Genomic DNA, 23171 nt, shown 5'->3' on the forward strand with positions numbered 1-23171 from the left:
TTCCTAGGTTAAAAGAAGCTGTTATTGTCATCTGCTATTCTTTTGGACATGTGGATGACTTTCCACATGTGCTGCTCTCATGGCCAAGTGCTCCTGGGGCCACCACAGGAAGTGATGGGGAGGCAGCAGGGAGACACATGGACAGCCAGAGAACTTCAAAGGAAATGCCACATCAACAGATTCTTCCCTTTCCCATAAGCATCCCAAATGGAATTTCCTCAATTTACTAATTCTGTATCTAAAACAATTTAAAATGAAAATTATTTACAAATCCAAAGAGTTCAAATTCATTTCACGCAACGGAAAAATTCAGACTGGAAAGTAAAACATTCGGCACAAGAACTCCATTCAAGTCTGGGGAAAATGATTAACTATAGTGAAAATACATTTTTAGATCCTGATGAATAACATGCTTTCATATCACCCCACAGTACTGCCTGAACTTAGAATCACAACATTGCTCCAAGGCATGGAACATCTCCTGTTTCTATCCAATTAATTGCAAAAATAATTCAAAATTAACTTGCAACAGTTTGCATCTAAGATTATAATTTTAAAGCTACTCCTAAAGAAGTACTAAAAGGTGAAGATTACAATGACCCTGGAAGCTTGTCAGAAATCTTTGCAATTCAAAACATTAACACAGCTGTTCTGTTATAGTGCATTTTTTCATAGTTCACATTCTAAAAAACAGATGAAGCAGAGTTTTATCACAGTGAAGAAAAATTGCTTCACAGTGTGGATCTGTAATGGAGAAAAGGAATAAACACACAGAAATGTAACAATGTCTTCTGATGCAAAGCCTTAACATTTGAGTTATACTGAGGAATCCACCTTTCAGAATGGGGATCTTCAGAAGTTTATTTTTAATAAAAAATACACTCCATCATCTTTCCCCCACCTCGTGTTCTTTTGGTCCACTTACCCTTGCACTTAGAGTTGTTCAAAGAGCCACCCATTTACTTAAGAGAGAAAAGTTTTCGAGAAAAGAAAGCTTTCCAATTAAATTTCAAATAAATTCTTTGCAGTATTTCATAAATCTTCTACTTCCATTGCCTGTTCTCTAGAACTACTGTATACAGTGATAAGAACACACTTCAGCCTTCTATCAGCCTTGCTTTCTAGTAATTTGCTTGCCATCTCAGCATTTTCACATTTAAGCCTCATTATTTAATAAAATAAGAATGTTTTTTATTAACAGCATTTATGAACTAACCATAGCTTCATCATTTAATTAATCTTGGCCCTGACAAGAATAATGTTTCTTTTACTGAAACTAACAGTCAAACATCAACAGATGCATTTATATGTGTGGGAAACTGGGCTTTGTTTGCTTGGACTCGCATGTTTCCTTATGTTTTTCTGACTGTGAAACTGCCATTACTTTAAAGAATATATGGTGACATGACTGGAAAAATTCTGGCACACAATTTTAAACTGAATTGAAAAGTTTAAATATCAGTTAATTGCTTACTGTGATCAGTAACTCCACCCAACATCAACACAATGCTGTATGTACCAAAACAAATCCCACCAAAAAATCAGAATCCTTTCTGTTCACCAAATATAAAGACAGTCATGGTATGAGCACAATTTGGCAAGTTCCACTTTTCTTTATGAGACTGTAGTGTTTGGAAGCTTTCTTGGATATTCTAATAACTCTTTCCACTGCTAACAAACACACAGCTCCTCAGTCAGTATGGTCAGCAGTAGATAAAACACCTAATGTCAAGGGGTATGCATTGCAATCCTACAGTGTATAAACTTCCTCAGTCAAGTTGCTGTTCCAAGACCTTGGAAGAAAAAACAAAGATCTTCTAAGCATTTGTAGTGAAAAAGTCACAGTAGAAAAACCCCAATTTATGTCACGTTACATGCTTGAACCAGCAGTGAAAATGGAAATTCGTGGGATCATGTATGTCCAGATCAATGGAGCTCCACTATATTGTTTTGCAACAAGATTTTGTTTATCTTCTGATATCTCACATGTCAGGTGATGACAGCAAAGGACGCACAAAAGGAATGGAAAACCTTCCAATATTTTTTAAGCAGTGAATCTCACAGAGCTCTCTGTATCAGTTAAGATGATTTTAAAACAGTCAAGCTGTTCCAGTTATAGATAATATAAAATGCCTTTTTATTATAAGAATTACTGATTTTTTTAGATTACTTATGGACTTACCCTGATTTTCTCCATGTAGAAACCTAAAAGACTATTAGGTTCCTTCTAGGCTCGAAGTAAATTTCTTTCCACCCATGTAAATCTCATTTTTATTAAAGAAAATATTCAATTAACCTCAAATATTCAGCATACTCAAATCTAATTAGACATGAATAAGAGATGCAGCAAAGCCATAGTAAACACACATGCAGATTTCATTACTATTATCTTACTGGCTTCTCAACCGGCTTTATCAAAAAGCAGACTCATTAAGTTTTTTCTCCCCTGTATGTAAAGCTAATCTTGAGTAGAAATTAGATGACCAATCACCTAAGCAAACCTCTGCAAATAACAACCATATTAGTATTATGCCGCAGAATACAATCCTGAAGCAATTAAGAGCAAAAAACACCTTTTGATACTGATTCGTTAGGATATTTGGAAGTTTAAACAGTTCTACAATTGATACTGAAGCAGCAAATAGAAAAATCAAAGTTATGAAGTCAGGTTATGACTAACAGAAATAACACAATATAGCACTACTGGATTGGAAAGCCTTATGAATCACAGTCTCTGCAATACAATAGCACAACATTATTTTCAAATATCACAGCTTGAAATGTATTGAAGTTTCGTAATTGTCTTAAAAGTCTGAAATTTTATTCTCTATTCATCATAACTTTGCTGTATTTTGATAGTTTAACTTTGCAGAGTAAATATGTAGAAAACTAATACTATGCTTGCACCATACCTAGAAATCAGAATATTGTGTAAGAATTTTATATCTTCTGAAGGCTTATTATAATCAAAGCAATGAGAATTCAAGATGCAAGAAAAATCAAAACTGTTAAAAAGCTTTTATTGGCTAATGTTATTATTTCAATGATGTTTTAATACAATTATTTCAGTTATGTCTGCCTGCCTAGAACTTTTAGAAGTGTTTACAGAAGCTAGCAAGATGAATATTGTTCAGCTCATAAAAAGTTATTATTTATGTAATCTGTTATTTAGTAACTGATGCCACAAATCCCATTTGTTGGAATGGGAGCAGCCTCAGCAAATGAAAGACATTGCAGCACTATTAGTTTTTGTGGTTTTGTTTTTCTTCTCTAAAGCCTTACAAAGATCACCATCCTCAGACTCATAAAAACTAACAATTGTGCCCTGTCCTCTACTGTCCCTCTCAAATGGGCAGTCCCATTACAGCAACAGTTGATGATCATTGTCTAGGAGGGATTTGAGTCTTCAACTACAGGATAATCCGATAGTTTAAGTATTAAGAGGATCTAAACAAGTGAATTCTTTGGCAAGTCACATTCTAAAATCAAGTTTGTAGATGGTACCAATTTAAAAGATCTGAGTATGACACCACTTTTGCAAAGCTGCTTTTACAAAATTATTTTTAAAAGAATGTTTAAATTGAAGGTCTGTGGAATGGTTTGTCACAAATAGCAAACTGATTCACCTGCTCCAGGATACTCTCAGATAAAAGTCCAAGACAACTTGAAGCACTTAGACTGAACCTTAAATGAAACAGACTTTAACAGAAAAAAAAGTTAGTCAATAATTGAAATACTATGAAAGAGCAGGGAAAATATTTAACAACAGAATTATCAATTACTAGAATAATTCTATGTATACTATAATATATAACTGTATATTGACATAAACTACCTTCAAATGTTCATTTGAGACTGGCATGTGCAACATGCAGGATTAAGTATAATGAAGTAAATAGCAATGTATTAGTATTAAATATGGATTAATAACTTCCCATTTTAAAAAGTTCTGATTAGAGGAACATTGAGTATTCGCAAGTGGTGATCGAGTCCAATTACAAATTTTCTCTTTCCAAATGTATTTTAGTTGTATATGGTTGATGTTTTTCTTTTGCTGTATCATCATGCACCAATAGAAAAAGTAGTTCATGATGCTCTTTTAAAAAGAATACATATATTTATGTATAGCCTAATTTTAAAATGTATGTGCTCCCAGCATATTTAAATTTATTGTAATGCCACCATTTCTTCCACAAGCCTACTTCAGTATTCTGTTTCATAGTTAACAACTGCATCCTTACTTCATTTCTTAAAAACTACCACTAATATTTCCCAAAATATTTGGAAAAAAGACAAATAGTACACAGATAAATGCAAATATAATGTACAGGAAATAGGCTTTATTGCAGGCATTTTCATAAGACAGAACTTAAGAGAAGAAACACGCCTGCTCAGGAGTACATCCCACTCACCAGTGCTACACTTACAGTGACTCCTCTGACCACCGGTTGGTTTGGGAAGTGACAGTGGGGTGTCCTCTGCAAGGAAATAATTTCATCTGCATTCAACACACAGCTGCTGGATTGTTTCATCTGAAGTAATTCATAACTCAGTATGACCAAGTGATGTAATTTTAATCCAGATCTTTTCAACTTCCTATTTAAAAACTGAACACTAACATAATACAAATTATTTTGTGTTTCTAGAAGTGTTAACACAAAACAAACCCACATCTCTGTAAGTCATGGGCTGCTCTGCACGGTTAACACTGATTGATTGATTTTGACATAGACACAAGGAGAATGTAAAGCCCCAGGATTTGCAATTTAAGAATATTGTTGCAACAGCTACTGATACACATTTAGTGTTTAAAATATTTTTGCATTAGTCATAGTGTTCTTGGGAAGATTAGGTTAAAGTTATCCATATGTACAAATGCTATCTGAACCACTAATTTTAGTTGCCATTATTTTTAGCTACACAGCAAAGTGATCCTGTAACTGTTTGAAATAGTTTCAGTGACATCAGGTATCCAAGTCTTCCAAATGAAAGAGAATTGTTAGTGCCTCTTGCAGACTACACCAGGAACAGCTAATAAAAATCCATCAAGTCACAAAATATCTAGGCATGTAAAGTAACACTGTATCTACATGGAATTCAAATTCATACACTGAACTTGCCTACTTAAATCAAACATACCTTTAAAAGTTAAAATTAGCAATAGGATAATAAAAGTAATACCCCAATTGTTCTTCACCAGAGCCTTTTCTTGTTATCTTTAACCAAACTCATATTTTTTTCTTCCTTGTAAAATTGTTTCATTGTGTTTGGTAAGGTCAGTAGTATTGTGTACAGATAAATTGTAATCAGCTTTATGTATTTAAGTGTGAATGTCAGACTCAACAGAAAGAGTCACAAGTATTTCCTTAGGTAACTGCAATTTGAAGAAAGAAAAGCCACTATGGGTTCCAAATTGGAGCACTGAAAGATGACATTCTTCAAAGAGCAAACAGAATACGTTGGAGTACAGAAATGTCAAAAATATTTTTTTTTTACTTCTTTCATTTCTTTTCAAGTTCATAACTTTATTAAAAATATTTCCCCTATGTGGAAATATTTTGACAATTTTTGATTGTAAACTTAAATCACTTGAAGTACTAAATCATATTCAGAAGATTAGCTTTCTAGATTCAGTGTTTGAACTGCAAGTCAATATTCTAATTTATTATGGAGATAGCTTGCATTTTTCCAAGCAAATTACATAATTAATCAAACTGAAAAGGAGGTGTATCCTATTGTAAAAATATCCATCATATAGAACAATTTCCATTGCTGTCAAGTCCTTTCAATATTTGATGAAGTAATTTTACCCCCTCTTTTCAAAAGACATTTCCTTTTATTATGTATCCTAAGACACTTTAACTAAAAACCCAAATCTGAATATTTCAATAAGGTTGTTTTATTATTCAGTAGATTCATGGAAATTTTACTAGGATGACAGAAAAAATTCCACACCATTCTGTCTCCACTAATACAGGTACATGGCTTCAGCTGGCAATATTACTGGGATTAGCATAGAATGATGAAATATTTAAAGGAATTTTTTTTTCTAAAATCTAATAAATCAAATGACTGCCAAATGTCATTAAAGTGATGGTCTCTGACTTGAATATGCTTTTCATATTCAAATTTGAAAAGAAAGAGATGAAAGCCTGGAAAGGTTACTCAGTTTCAACTAATAACCTCAAGCACTCTACATTCACATGCATAAAAAATGAAATTGGCTCTATTGTCTAATTTTACTTCAGAAACAACTCTTTTCTTCTTGCACTGAACAGATGTATTAGCATCTGTATTTAAAGGGATATGCTGAGTGGTTTTGTTCGCCCCAAAGTATTTAGCAGCTATGTCAGACTAGTTTGTACACAGACAGTAGCTTATGAATCAAGTCCAAATACAATATCCTGTATTATAAAGTATTCCTTTTACATATTTTAAGATTTGTTTGACATATTTAACACTTGTAATTGCATACAGCAGGCAAAGAATATTACACTTTTTCAAGGCTAATGGGGTAAATCCAGGTATTCTGCTTTCTAACTTACCATGAAGCAAATAACTGAGTCATACTATTAGAAAATTGCAAGAAAAAAAATTAATTTGGAGCTTAACAGTCAAGACTATTTTGAGTTTTATTAATGTTAATCATGAATACAGCATATACAAAGAGAACACAGGCTGATTAAAAAAGGTATTTACAAATAAAAAATATAGAACTGCTGAAGAACAGCATAGCTAGCATGTCATATTTCACCACTAATACAAACCCACTCATATTATGTAGTCAGGCTGAAAATACATATAGCATCCAACATATGATAGGAATTAATTTTTAAACAACTATTTATTTTTCTGTGATGCAGAGTGAAATATGTTATTTAAATCTTTTCCTAAGTTTTTTTTTTTTAAGCCTTGGTCTCATTTATTAGGTACTATTCAAGTGAACAATGGAGAATTTGTCAATTACTGCCCACAAATCATTCTATTTTAATGGGAATAAAATTATTCTTTACATTTAGAATTTAAAACAAGATATAATACAAAATTTCCTCAGAGAGAGAGAATGGGCACATATTAAAATAAAGACTATTAAATGCTTTCAAAGAATCTGAGAAACTGGTTCAGTGCTTTCATTTCAGGTGAGGGAAACAAAACATGGGCAAGATACTTAGTCTATGTCAGAATTCTTTCTCTACCTTTTAATACCAACTCTGTAATTAGTGCTACCCAGAGATTTGGAAGAAGCACTGAACTCCAACAAGCTTCAGGATTTGGATAAGCACTGAATGCATTGGACATTTCGTACAAAATTTACATCTCAACTTTTCTCATCTGTCTGAGATTAAGAAACCCTTTTATTAATTCCACAGTCAGTCTTGACTGCCACCTTCAAGAAGCTGTATATTCCATATTTTTAATTTCCTTTTTGGTCACACTAAAAGGCTACGACTTTGATGTGAAAAAAAAGATTCCAGCTGACTCAAATGGTACACAATAGCATCCCACAGAAATAAGTGCTTTCTGCACAGAACAGCAGAGCTGAAAATACCTTGCTAATAGGAACAATGTTCCTATTTTTTACATCCACAGTTTTAACTAATATATGGTCCTTGAAAAACTTAAAATAAAGGGAACTTCTAAATTGTAAGACCAACTTAAATCCTGTACTGAAAAATGCTCAAAAATATGTACACTTTACTCCTTAACATTTTATATATTTATTTTCACTTGTTTTCTTCTATTTCATGTGGAGAGCACACAAGCTATTCTCCAATAATCACAATTATTCATCCACTTACTATCAATACTTCAATCACTATCAGTATTACTTGATTGACAAATATATTTATTGAATGACAAGCCATCCTCTTCCTCTATCAAGTGTTAAATTCTTGTGATCATCTTATTAACAATGTCAGAACAGAACCAGAAATGAATGCTATCACAGGAATGTCAATTTAACTCAAGTGTTCAGAGACACAAACATTATTCATTAAATAATTATGATTAACAGGTAACACAGAATCATATACACATAAAAATACATATTACAAAAAATTATTCTAGTTCTGTAAGCAGTGACTTTTCATGTTAGGAACAACATCTTCTACTTTTACCTTTTCCCCACAATGGTGTGGATGTGAGAACAGAAAGAGGGATGTGGAAATGCTCCCTGTTCCTTCTCCAAGTGGATGGGACTTCCTATAGTGCATCCACTTTGGACTCTCCCTAAGACCTGGGGCAAAGAGATGTCTCCTTGTTGAACAGCTCTTCTGGAGGTGAATCTACTGTGAAGGAGGGAAAGGCACATGTCATGTTCCCCTGCACCACTGCTCTGCCACGTGCCAGGAGGAGAACACAATGGCCCAAGGTCAGCACCATAATTAGGTTTGATGCAATCCCCTCAGCTCTGTCTAGAACTGAGAACACATTGAACTAAAAAAATCTATTTGTGACAATGAATACAATTCTGGTTCCTGCCATTTTATCCAGTGCAGAGTCCAAATTCCTCATTTTTTGAGTGCAGCTGTAGTGGAAGAAATATATCAAATTGCACAGTTTTAATATAACTAGGTTTTTTTATTTACAGTTTTATTATTTAATATTTGATAATGTATCCCCCCCTCGCCATTACAGTATTGTGTGGGGACCACATAGACATTAAAAAAATTAATTGAATTTGATTCTCATAATACTCAGTGTGAAAAAATTATGCTTGGTGATATAGACAACACAACTAATAAAAATTAAAATTTATTTTCAAATGCTATCCTTTGATTTTTAAACTTCCAGTCAGAAAAATACTCCTTTCTATTTGTAAAGTCACCATAACCTACTACCATGTCCATAAGCTCTGACAAACAGTACCTCCAGTAAGCAACTGAGGATCATTCTTATTCATAACCACAAAAAAATTACCAGTGGGGTTAAAAATGACTCTTGCTGATACTTTTCTTGTGGGCTTATGCATTCAGCCTTAAATCTGACTTTCTTCTTAATTTCATATTCTAATTAGTATTATTTGTTACCTAAAAAATAATGGGTCACCTAATGACTTAAGATTATGTAGTTTTCAATCATTTTAAAAGTGGTTGTTTGGGTTTTTTTGGTATTACTTCACCCTTTTATTCCATTTCTTCCATCATGAAGAATGACTTTCAGTACATGCTTCCAATTACAACTTCAAAGTATATTTGACAAGGGGTAGATGGAAGTTGTAAATCCATCATTTCTGCACAGTGCCTACTCAAACTTCTGTCATTTCAAACTTTATCAGTGGCAAAAGACAACTTAAATATTGCCTGGATTCTTTAAACTTTCTCTCTTTTACTTTAGTTCCTGGACTATAGTGACCATAACACAAACAATCACCTCAGTGATGGAGAATGGCAAATGCTCCCTTTTAATCTTAGACCCACTAGTAAGTACTGACTATAAAGTTTTAATAAGTTACTTGTATCTTATTCTGATAAGATGGTTCTGTTTCATGAATTTTATTTCTTGTTTTATTAAATATGCTGGTGGAGCACTTTTACTTCCCCAGTTTCTTACAGAAGAAAAGCACAGAGCAACTGGTTTTAGACAGGACTAGGAGGATACAAAGGATTAGTATTTCTGGCACAGCAGAATCAAGCCAACTCAGTAACACAGGGTAATACTAAAACTCTAAAATTTTAGTTCTCTAAATTCTGATTGGATATTCACAAAACAAGCCAGTTTGAGGAAAATATTGAACACTCAAAAATCTCCCTGAAGCACACTAAAGGCACTCAAGTCCTGCAGAAAATTAGTGTAAAGAGAAATCAAGTCAGTCAAAATTTAAAACTGCAATACAATGTCCAAATAATTTTCTTTTTTCCAATGAACAGAGATATCACATAGGAGGAAATGCACTAGTCAAGCAGTCATACAGAAAAACATAATAAAAAGTATCTATTGCTTTGCTATACATAGGTTTTATACTTTACATCTTACATTTGCACAAACAGGCTTCATTCACCAAGAGAATCATGGGCAATTGGTATTGTTCTTTAATGGTGTGTAAGAGGGATTTTTATGTCAAAACTAATTAGAACTTGAGATCTTAACTTACAGTTAGAGGTAAATGACAGTTATCAAAAAACTGCTATTAGAGCAACAGAATGCACTCACAGTAGCTGCACCAAAAAAGAGAGACCTATAGAAAATAACAGAACCAGCATTGAATAAATTGGTCTTGCCAGTAATTACCTCATGGCACATTTTAAGACAACTTGGAAGCTGACAGCAGTAAATTTTATTGTGATAACTGAATGCTGTATAATCTCCTGTAAGGATACAGTGTAGACATGGGGGTGAAAGGGAGGAGGGGATGGAAGAGAAAAGACTTTTTTTTTATTTTTTTTTTTTTTAATATAAAGGCCATGCCAAAGAAAATGCAAATTCCCAGTTTTGATGTCTATTTTGAGGATCTGAAACAAGGCTTTTAATCAATGTATTATACATCAAATTGATAATGTTAACTTCTGATTATTCAAATGTATGAAATATTCATAGAGAACTGTCCAAACTTTTACATTTCTCAGACTTCTTTTCTCTATTAATTATCATGCCTGGAAGCTTTTTAGTAAAAGCAGCAGCCATCAGCCTGACTGAACCTGACAAGCTAGCAAGGCCCAATTACACTGGCACTCTGTGGCACTTTGATGTACTGGAAACGAAAAGAGATAGGGGCAAATTGTATAGCACATTATGTTAATGACTTGATTTAATCCAGCCACTAAACTTTATGTAGCCTGTTAAAAAAGATGCTAACACTAATTATGCCACTTTGGAAAGGAAAGAAGGGGACAAGCATTTCATACCGACAAAGTGAAGCTCATAAATGTTGTAAATGAAATGAAACAAAATGAAGTAATCTATGATTAATCATACATCATAGACAAGAAGAAAAGAGAAAGAAGCAAGTGGTACAGCTAAGTACTGGAAAATCTGTTAGATACCCTTTATGATCAACATATCTAAGAAATAACCATGAACTGTCTAATTTGCAACATGCAAAAAACCCCCAGTATGATCTTAAATGGCTTAAACAGTTTGGCATACAACTCAGATTTATAGGATAATTAGCATAACGATCTCTAAAAATCACAAGTCTTATTTACAGTGTTTGATTACCAGCAGGATATTTATCTCAAAAGATAAAAGGCAGTGATTTTTAATCTTAAAAAAATACAAATTCAATAACAATTTTGACATGCTGTATTCTAGAATTAACCCAAGAATTCAAATAAACCAAGGCATATTTTTAAAATCCAATTTGTATCAAACATGTTGTCTTAATAGTTTATAGCTTTTATTGTTTTATCTACCCTTTGTGAACATGCACTTTGTTACCAGAGGAAGAGATCAATGGAGAGAGGTAGAAACTGATGAACCTGAAATGAATCTACACACAAAAATCGCTCAGAAGTGTTCTTAAATAACTGTGATAAAATAAAATACAGGATGACTACAAAAGTATAGAACAAGTGTTTGACTTACTAGTGATGAGCAGCAGTCATTGTAAATGATTAGTTCTCAAAATTACAGGTGAAAATTTTTTATACAACGCAATTCTTTCTTCAAAAGTACCTTTTGTATCTTTCTGAAGAATATACAGGCGATAGCATTACTGAATCCCTTCTACAGCCTAAAAAAGAAGGAGCAATATTTCCCATACAAAGAGTTGCTTCTTGTTGTTAGTTGCTTTGTAAGATGTCTCACGCCTTGAAAAAAAAATTTAAAAAAGTCAAACTACCTCTAGGATATCACATTGCAGAGCACTAAAATCCGTGAAGACTGATAGGATCTCACAGTACACCTCTAGTCCTTTAAAAGAAAGTTAAGACAGATGACAAAAGTATTAACTGTTAGAGGTACTAACATCAATTTTAAGTACTAGTTTCGTATTTTTTAAGATAGTTCAGTCAATGTTAGATCTAAAAGTAGGAAATACTTTTTTTTTTTGGAAATACTGTTCAAAGTAAATTTTCCAAATTTGTATTATGCTGTGTTATTTTGTATATATGACTTCATGCTAATTAATTACTGGTTTTAAGAGTAAGGGGACATCATTGGTGTACTTGTCCACAAATAATGATAGAAAAAGAAATACAACTGAAGTGACTGGATACTGTACATGTACAACTTTATTGAAAAGTGATGTTAGATATAGCAAACCTATTATTAGAGGACATTTCAGCTTAAAATCTTTTTCTGTCTTGCCAAATAATTGCCATGATCACTGATTCAGCTGTTTAATATTCGTGGATCTGGACTTGAAATAATAGCATCATTGCTGTCAGTTTTTATTGATTCAACAGCATCCTCATCTTGTCTACCATCTTGATCTGAAAAAGAAACATTAAAAGAATCAATGTAATCAACCTTCCCCATATTGTAGTCCATCTGAGACCTGCTTAGGAATCTGATAACAATATATTTGCTTTTCTAATAAATGAAGAATAAGTGCCAGGCAAATCTTATCTTCCTGCAGAAGATTAACACTGCAAATCAATGACCTTTTAAGTCATCTAAACTGTATTTTTTTCTGTTAAAAAAAAAAAAAGTCTTTCCCAGATGAAAGTTAAGGATTGGAATGATGTAAGCCCTGTGATGAGATGAGGTACAAACAACTGTTAGTTTTACATAAGAACATGGCCTGAATTTCTGGATTTCCTCTGATTATGTTTAACACCATGCACATGTAGAGAAGAATGTATCCTTTTTTTTAATAAAAAAGTAGTTCTGTATGCAGCTGGATTATTTTCTAGAGCATTCAAGGTTTTTTCTCTGAAGCAAATTATTTAGCACAACAGGGATTCAGCATCATGTTTTCCAAATTTTTCTAATGAATTCTTATGCAGAAGCTGCAAGCAAATGAACATAAAATTTTAGCATTCTGGTTGTGCATTTACTTGGCATTGTGGACTTGGTTTATTTCAATGATAAACAGTCTAAGCTCGGAGGTGGAACAGGATGACCCAGCTCTTATAATCTTTAAATAAATCTGCCTCTAACAACTTTATGTCACAAATATGATAAGACATACTACCCCTCTCACTGTCTGAAAGGATTTCTGATATCAGTATTGGCTGTTATCTGCAGACAAAAGGAGCACATTCATTAAAATAGTCTTTAGAACAGCATAGTTCTAAGGGAGAATATAAAGACATTTAAAATAGAAGCCAGGTTTCCTTTAATATTTTATGAATCTAGGTCAGATACCAGATTTTTGCATTCAATTACAATACAGTTTCCATTTGGGAAGAAAATAACACCACCATATCCACCACGCAGCTTCAGCTATGAAGTACACCAGAATATAATTTCTGTCATGAAGCTTCTCATAATGAGGCAGCTCCTACTGCTAGTAAGAAATGCTTAAGAAAATGGAAAGAGACATAGAATTATTAAGAAAATACAGTTACTTATTCATACAAATGAATTCTACCTTCTGGTTCCAATTCTTCAGTTATTTTTGTCTCGTCTCCAGAAGTAATTGGTGTTTGGTCAGCTAACTACTCCTCTGACAGATGTGAGAGCTCTTCTTTCTCCTGTTGAATTTCTTCAGCCATCTCCTTCACCTTATCTGGTAGCCTTTCTTGTTTAACCTCCTGTACCACATGCTACATAAAAAGATAAACTTACAGTCTTTATAACATCCCTTCAATAGTAAAAGTTACTAAAGTTCAGAACTTGAAGAGTAACGGCCCACATTCATTATACACAGCCTTGAAACAATGGTATTGCTTATGCAGCACAAGAAACAATGAGAAGTTGTCAACTGCAGTAACAAATAATTGATACAGTAAAAAGAAATTCTCTAATGATGTGTATTTGTAAAAACATAACTATTATAATCATTTGGTACCTGTCAACATATATACAGCCTCTTATTTCCAGATTCATTTATATTTCAGCTCTTTCAGTTCTACAAGACTCAGTTAAAAAACAAAACAGAACAAACCCCAAACAAACCCACCCCACCAGCACATTATTCAGTTAGCAATTTTATAACTTAAATTATACAGTATTTTCTGTTTCAAAGCAAACTAATATCATATAAAAAAGAATCAGCCTTGCTACAACAGAACAAACATGCTACCTAAGGTAAAATAACTTCAGTGCATAACTTACTCTAAAGTAATCTTATTATCTTCTTTGAGTTCATTTACATAATCATAGCTTGTCAATGGATACACATTACAGGGTTATGTCCAGGATGGAAACTTACTGATGACTGAATTCAGTCATCTTAAACACCATAAAAGTGAGGCCTGTTGAGCTCTCCTGGACTTCAGGAGCCGTGTTTGGTCACCTCTCCCTGCCTGGGACACCTCTCAAGGCTCACAAAGGCTCAAATCTGAGATACTTGCAGGACCATCAGTGACAACGAGGCCTGGGCTGATACTCACCCCCTCCATCTTCACATTCATTAAGGTGTAACTCTTGGTTGTCAGGAAACACAAAGGGATTTAAGTGATTAATTCACTGTACCCTGGTAGATACCTTTAACATTGATAGGTATCTGTACACACAGAGAAATAGGTGCACTCATCACTTTACCTGTGTTCACACAAATTGATTGAAGTATGAATGTTACTGTGTCAAATCTATGGTTAAGTCACTGTTTATAATTGTAGTGAGCCCCATGGAATCGCTTTGTAAATTTTAAAATACTCAGTGTTTAAGTGGTGCTAAACTTTTTTGCACTCTTATCTTTGCATCCATATCTTGGCACCCTTAATCCCCTTTGCATTCCTGGTTTCAGTGTAAATCATTCCAAATTGCTTCTAATTTGATCTTCCTTTGTCTGTTTTAACTTGTGTAGTAATAGAGTGAGCCTTGCCATCAAACTCTGTAAAGTTGTATTTTCACAAATTCACATTAAACCCTGCTTTTGCCAAAACCTGTGGCAGTGTTTCTTTAAGTAGCCAAACCACTTGTTCACAATACATGTCTACCTATATTCCAAAGTTTCTTCATCATTTCCTCCTGCTACATAATGGTAATTTATAGAGGGAGGGCAAAATAAACTTCATCCAAAGAATAAAAGCTCAAGAAGCGATTGGATAACGCTCTCAGACTCATGGTGTGACTCTTGGGGTGCCCTGCATAGGGTCAGGAGCTGAGTCCCTTCCAGCTCTGGATATTCTATGATCTGTACTGTGTGGGTGACCACACACTGAACAGGCTGCCCAGAGAAGCTGTGGAATCTCCCTCTCTGAAAATATCCCAGAACCATCCGGACACAATCCTGTGCCATGTGCTCTAGGATGACCCTGCCTGAGCAGGGAGGTTGGACCAGATGATCCCACTGTTGTCCCTTCCAACCCAAACCGTTCTGTGATTCCATGAATATTTCTGCAACAGCCTTTAGGGAACCGAAGTGACAGGAGGGTCCTGCCATTCAGTTTTCCCACAAAGCTAAATTATTTTTCATGAGGATCCACTCAAAGTCTCTATTTTTTTCCCCATTATAATAGTACCAGCAGTGATCAGAGCACACTTGGATCGGGGTTGGTGCTGCATGCTGGCTGCTGCTTAGCTTGCTTCCCCTAATCATCATTGTTTTTAACCTGTACATAAAAAGTACACACTTTGAAGACCACTGAGACCTATTTTGCTTATTATCCCTAATAACAGTATGGTCTATGAAATTTTCATACTCTTAATACCACTTTAAATTCAGCATTGCATAGTAAAGCTGTCAGTAACAACTGTCAATATGTCATAACTTCATATTAATGTATCTTAAGGCATTTTTATTTATCTATACTCATTTATTTAGTATCACTTAAGGCCAGTTTTGCAAACACTTGCTGTGGTCAAATAAAATGTTTAAATATTCAATCTGAAATTAGAAGTCAGTAGAGCTACTCAGAATCTTAATGGTAAGCACATGATGAACTCAAGCCATAATCATCATAAAGATTATTCACAACGAGTTTGCCCACTTCATTCCACTCTGCTGTTCACAGAAATACACTTTTTAAAGACAAACACTAGAAGAATCAACTCTAAAAATATTTAGTTTACTTCCTGTCTGTGCTCTTTTTTTGTAAACTTTATACTGGCACAGTGTTGAGATAAAAAAAGAAAAGATTGCAAGGTCAATTATTCACTGAGAAGTTTTCATGAGAAAAACACACATGAAATAATCAGTTCAGTAGATTAGAAGAAAAATAAGTTATTGTAAATGCACATAGCTGTAAATAAAAATTGGTGTATTCTGAAAATATTAAAAATTTCTGAATTAATAGTTAATTAAAATTAATTAAACATGGCCAAGGGTAAGAATGGGCTTCAGGTAACTTTGTGCAGTACACAGAATAGTGGTTTTTAATTTGAGAGAGACTGTCAGATGGGACTCTTTTCCATAAGAACTTCCAATGTAGAGAAAAAATACTGAATAAAGAGTAAATATTAACCCAACAGATGAAGAATAAATACAGCTGAAATGATATGAGCCTCATTCAGCATATAATCTGTACCGGGTCAATTTTTGTACTTAACAGTTACTCATAACTTTAGTGTATTGTACAAATGTACATTTAGAAGGCAGCATTGAGATCACCAGCAAGAGAAACTACTTCCCAATTTTCTGGGCAATATTCCTGAAATCCTCATCTCGACCTCTACATCTTGAGAAAATAGCTTTTTTTTACAGAAATATACCTGTTTCTACTTTGATCTTGTCAAGGATTTCATTGTCTGCTAAATCAGATTTGATAGCCATCTCTAGTTTAGCAATTTGCAGTGTCAGCTGCCGTTCCTTTGATTTCCACTGCTGTTCATGGGTCATACAGAAGACACTCCAATAAAACATATGGCATGTGAAAAACTTTCAGAAATCAGCTTCAACAGAAAATAATAAAGAAAAAAGCTTTTAGTGGCACAGAGACCACTGTCATCATGTCTTAGGAATTAAGTAAACACATGCTGGTCTGCTGCTGTTGAAACCAAGGCGCCTTTCTCAGGCTGCGGTTGAAAAACATGAAAGAGTTTGTGGGATGAGCGAAGGAACTGGCCTTAATTTAGAGCTCCAGAGTCAAAAAGTTGGCAGCATGCAACATTTGTGGGACTAGAAAAGGAATTCAGATGCATATCCCAGAGTAATCCACAACTCCAAACCTCAGCGACTGACAACTAACAAAACCATTCTTTCCACATACAAAACCTCTTAATGGAGAGAATTGGGATCATCCACCTGATTTCTTTTAAATCTGTGAAACATGCAGAGCCTAAAGTCAGTTGCCCATTCAAAGAAATGGTGACCACAAAGTGACAACAGTTTTCTCATACTGTAAAACAACAATTCTGATCCTGATTAAGAAGCACATCAAGAGTAATCTTTCTCCTACTTTAAGAAATAAAAAACAGAGATAGGCAAAGAAATTAGAATAACTATTTTGCCTGTAACACATTATTTACTTGCAAACTACCAATCTACGTGCAATAAGGATTGCATGGACAAAGAATGAGAACTGCTGAAACCACAACAAAATCTGTAACTCAGATTGAAACAAAATTAAATGCATTATATAATTTACAGTATAATTTCCAGTAGGCAAAAAGACAAAGCAATGCAATGAGCTTTCATATAAATTAAACAGTGAGTGCTATAGTCTTCAAATTATTATTGCTCTATACTTGCATTTTTATTTATTGGAAAAATGTCCATCTTAATCAAGCACAGAACAGTGTATTCACTTTTGTATTCTGTGAAAAATCAGAAATTGTATGTTTCTTTAAAAAAACAGGAGTCAGTTCCTCAACTCTTCACTTTGGTGAAGTTCATCAGTTACAAACATTATATTTTACATGTATAAATGTATTAAAAATTTTCTGACATCTATCTACTTATCAACCCATCTCTCCTATGAAACAAGCCTCAACCACAAAAAGAGAGAGGAGAAAAAAATAGTGCAGAAGGGACAGCCTGCAAAGGACAGACTCTACATTCTGACTGGAAGAGTTCTGAGTACCTGTAAGTGCATCTATATCTAATATATTTGAAGAATGAAAGATTAAAGGGAAAAAATACTACAGCATGAATTGTAAACTCTAAGGTATATGGCAAGAGTTTATATTCCTGATTTGTGTTCTTCATAAAACCAGTTCTGTTTCTTTGTATTGTCTTTTTCTCATACTACATCTAACCTATTTACACAGGTATAAGCACAGAGCATCTTACAGTGTGACTAAGTGTTTTTACAGCACACATGCACTTAAGCAATGCTTCTAAGTCCTGCAGTAATATATGCTTCACTCTCCTTATATTTTGAAGATAATATGCAGGGAATAGGATGCACTGAACCCACTATCATTCCATAGTACTGCACAGGAACAGAAGAGAGGCAGTGTGTTCTCCAATTGCCTAAAGTTTGATTGGCTCCCATAAGGGAAGCATAAATCTCATCAAAAAAAGAAAGACCATCAGTTTTCACACTTCTGAAAATGTTTTCAAGTCTCGATGACATTATCTAGTTATATGTGCATTCATCAGCTTTAGGTACAATTACTTCACATGAAGAGGTAGCTATATATTTCAGTTTTTCAGAAGACCATGGTAGAAAAATCATTAAGAGTTAGCATGGTAGTAGTTCAGAATGCAGATGTTTAAATGAAGAACATTTTAGATGACAGGTTTTATCCAAGTCTATATAATGCTAATGTTTATGTCAGTTTGAATTGAGTCCTCTTGTGTTGCTTTCTTCCTTTGAATTTTAAGATTACTTTTACTTGAATTCATGTGGAATTTCTTTCATATTTACTGTATTTCATTGGAGTTGGAGCCATCTGTGTAACTATAATGGTCAACCACATCTGGCACCATTTCCTTTGGAGGGAGTTTAAGCATTGCTAGATTTGCATTACAAGGTCATATGAAAACAATTCCTCCAAACCTTTTATCCAAACGAATTGTTTTCTTGGATACTGACTAAATAATAAGAGTCAACTGACAAATTCATACTTGTTCTTTGAAAACTTTTCAGATCCAGTTCTGCAGGCTTGGCTTTGGCAAAATTCCCATCAACGTCAAATAAATTTCCTAAAAATAACATTAGCAAAGAATGGGTTTATGCCTCTTTTCCTCCATTAAAAAAAAAAAAAAAGGAAAAAAAATTATCTAGTAACTGCAGACACTGGTCTGTCCACTGCTAGCAATGGGTAAGTTGTGGTAAAGTTGCACTGTTCAAACAGGCAACCAAAAATGCTGGCCATTAAAAGGTGGTTGTAATGAAATGATCCATTTCTCTTTCCAATTTATTGTTACAACATTGAATGATTCTGTGCTCTTGATCACAACCTCACCTCTTTGTTCCTTCTCTTTGAAATAGTTACTGATTGCAATTCGTTCTGAAGATGGAGGCACTTTAACTGCTCCTCTTGAAGACGTACTTTCAGTTCATCACCTTTGCTAATAAAACATCATGGAAGGTCTTCAAATTGTTTAGGCTCTATAAAAAGAAAGGAAGGAAGGAAGGAATATTAAAAAAAAATAAAATAAATCACACCTAGCAGAATGTTACAACACTGTATATTCCAACAGTGGTCTCTCATGGCAGTATTTAATATATATTCTGAATGTGGTCAGCAGGAGACACTCTTGATCCAAGTAACTGAAAGCAACTTTCTTTCCACATGGACAAGAGAAGGTGGCAGTGTTGGTGCTCTCATGAACATTAAACCCTCAGTTCAGTCATGATGAAAACAACCAAGAAATACATCTGTTTAGCAATTAAAAGATTTTGCTGTGGTTACAGTGGTTAGACATGCTGACCGAAAAACACTGCAGTAGCAAGCAAAAATGAATGTTGACCACAGTTATGCTAATCACAGAGATTGCCACAGCTCTGTTAACCCTTAATTGTAGATATATCATTGTTTCATAATCCTAATACACTCAATTCCATACTAGCAGTATTTTAACAAGGGCCTTCTGATTTCTTTTACATTTTCATTTACTTCAATGGATTATATTAAGGCATATTTAACCAATTTTATATTAAATTGAGGATGCTGATAGAATCTCTGTTTCTAGAATATTAGTTAATGTTATAGTGCCTACATTCCACAAAGCTTTAATTCACAAATGAATATCAACTGCTCTCCATTGCAGTTGTGAAACTACTGTACCAATAGTTCAAAAGAATTGACCCTCTGTAGTATTTTACCTTGCAGTTCCACAGATTAACACATTCCATATTATAAATCATGAAATCCTGAAAACTCAGCCTGTAATTAAAGCAAATAAATATACCAATGGGATAAACTGCATACTCCTAGCAGTTTTGGGGTCCCTGGTTCCTCTAAGCAGATTGCACAATTCCTTCATTCACCTAGCTACATTAAAATTCTACAGCAACAAAACTGTCAGGTAAATGTTTGGTAAGAAGCTCAACTTCAGTATCATGAGATGCAGCAGGATTATAGGCTCCTATCATTCTGTGGTTTCACATTTTGGGCCGACTCAAGTTCAAAGATGAACATGGACAAATTATATGGGCTTCAATTGGTAGAAACGGAAAGTAAATGATAATGAACTCAATAGACAAAAAAAAAAATCAAGATAAACACAAAAAGAACTAAAACCTGCTGTGTTGATAAGTATGTTACATGCCATCTAAACTAGAAGTTTTGGATTTTGCAGTTATTCACATTTAGTAGACATGTTTCAAACATTCAAATGATTGGAAATCAGAAAACCATTGCAGGCATTCTCTTACAACAAAAAAGAGACAGAACACTCACTCATCGTTATTCAAAATGCACCTTTCACTGTGAATATTAGAAACAATGTCTTCGAATACCACTTTAAATCCTGTGCATGTGTTTCCATTCAGCTGCTGCCAGGAAAGAGGCACAAGCACTTGACGTTTGCTGTAAATTACCAAAAAGTGGCACATGATTTAAAATGGAACAGTTCACTTATCGCTTTCTATTTAAGAACAGAAAAAGCCATGTGAAACCTGTCTCCCCTGGAATTTACACTCTACATAGCTCACCCTACGAAAAATTAGATTTGAGCTATTAACAGGAGAGCTGCTTTGGCAGGGAGGATATAGGTATTACACCAAAGAAGGGGAGGGAGGCAAAACAAAGCAAAATGTAGAAACAGAACAACACAGGGAAAAAAGGAACAGAACAAAAATCTAATGTCACAAGTGTTATTTAGCATGCTAAAATAATAAGCAGCAGGCAGCAGTAAGAGTTCACAAGGATATTAAGTGCTTCCACCTCATAAGGCTAGGATACTTTATAAAGTTCTATTGCAGTTAGGACTCCTACTTACAGGAACTCTCCCATTTCCAAGCTATTACCAAATCACCTCTGTATGGACATGCAGTTCTCCAAAGACATACAGGAAAAAGGAGACAAGAGCTGAATAACTAAAACCTATACAGAATCTACCATGCAATTGCATGTTCTGGTGATATTTTCATAAAAATGCTCTTTTTACAAGGAAAGTTATTACTTACAGTAGCCCTCTAAAATAATTTCCATGAACATATGAACACAAGTTATATCCTAATGTGAGACTGAAAGAGCCAAACCTGCTCTGATAAAGTGAGGGGGGGTAGCATATTTAAGGCAAAGTCCCCTCTTTAAATCATGAGTGCCTTTCAATAGCCAGATAACTCAGTTTATTCCTCACAATCTGCTTCAGATGACTTTGCAGATAAAATCATTAAAGACCTGCTATACCCTTCTGAAAAAAAAAAATAAATTTTAAGACGAAAAGTCCTTACTCTCTTTGGAGTAGCTTGAGAGAAATGTAGTATGTGGTACATTTTCATGTCCTCAGTATTGACTAGAAATCAAGGACTGGGTATATTTTTTTTTCCATTTAAGCAGGTTTACGTGATGAGAGCATGGGAATGTACTGACCAAGTTGCAATTATCTCTTGAAGCTGGAGAAATTTTCCTCCCATTGCTGAAAGAGCACTGCTTTTCTCAACCAGCTGTTAATGGACCTTGATCAGTTCCACATTGTCCTGAATGTTTAGCCTTCAAAATTAAAAAGAAATGCATCATGAGCTTAAAAATACAAAATGAATTATATTACTTTTGTTTTGAAAACCTGAAATATTTTGCAAATCAGCTTTCTACAGCACATTTGGAGAGAAGATTTAGTGCGTAAGACCCAAATTAATTTATTTTATAATGCACATTACAGAATTTATGTAAATGAAAATGATGACACAGCAACTTCAATCAATACATCAACATCTTTGACTATTGTATAAAAGTGTACATGGCAGGAAAAGAAAACAACCCTATACCTAAACAGATTGTTTTCCATTCACTTTTCCACCCTCTGAAGTATATGGTGCAGTAGCATACCATTTTATGGAGTTTCCTTCAGGAGTTTAAACCCACCAAATATTGCTAAGAAAAAGTGACTCAGCAATTCATACTGTAACACCTTAAGGCTGGTACTCAAACAAGCTTCAGGTTTGTCTTAACTACATGAAAATAACTTAGTATTTACGTAAATATTGTTACAATGCTAAGATTAAAATTCTAAGATCTGAGAATGTACTGTTTAATAGAAAGGATGCTTAAAATCATTCAAAATTTAAAGAAATATTTATTTAGATGTTTTCCCTTACTTCAAACAGTGCAACTAAACTCCATTATTTTCACAGTTTCTTCAAGTATGTGACGAGAAACCGATTCTGATCTGTATTAATATAAATTATTATAAAATCAGAATAAATCTTTAACATTTGAAAAGGTAATTTCTCTTCCAATATTTATCTCTTTTAGTCATATTGGACGAATTGTCACAATGCCACGCTGGAGCAAGACAATGGACTACAAAGCTTACACATCTGTAAACCAGCTGAGTACATGAAATACTTTCCTTTTATTCTTTAAAATACCAAATGCTATTGTGTTTTGGCATTGCCCAGTTAATTGTCCTTACTTAGAAGATAAACAAACTTACGAATTTGAGATCTTCACCAAAAAACAGGCCTAACTCAATGTTAAAACTATCATGTGTCTAAAACATGTTATCTACATAAATTAAAGTTGTGGTGAGCATAGACAGCAGCAACTGTCTCATGCTAGCTATTTAAAAGCTAATGTAGTGGCACGTTTTTATTAATCTTGTTCCACACATCAAACAAAAGGCT

At 34.0% G+C, this 23171-nt stretch overlaps 1 protein-coding gene across 1 annotated transcript in view; it reads right to left on the minus strand.

The window, feature by feature from the left end:
• Window positions 1-23171, minus strand: part of RPGRIP1L (RPGRIP1 like) — a 46224-nt gene that overhangs the window by 10801 nt on the left and 12252 nt on the right. The window contains 5 exon segments of the mRNA XM_029965556.1: window positions 4413-4596; window positions 12247-12371; window positions 13475-13649; window positions 19342-19447; window positions 20782-20876. Of these exon segments, the coding sequence (XP_029821416.1) occupies window positions 4413-4596; window positions 12247-12371; window positions 13475-13649; window positions 19342-19447; window positions 20782-20876 (685 nt within the window).

Source organism: Manacus vitellinus, unplaced genomic scaffold (assembly GCF_001715985.3).
Source record: "Manacus vitellinus isolate BGI_N305 unplaced genomic scaffold, ASM171598v3 scaffold_10_pilon, whole genome shotgun sequence".
Taxonomy (NCBI): domain Eukaryota; kingdom Metazoa; phylum Chordata; class Aves; order Passeriformes; family Pipridae; genus Manacus; species Manacus vitellinus.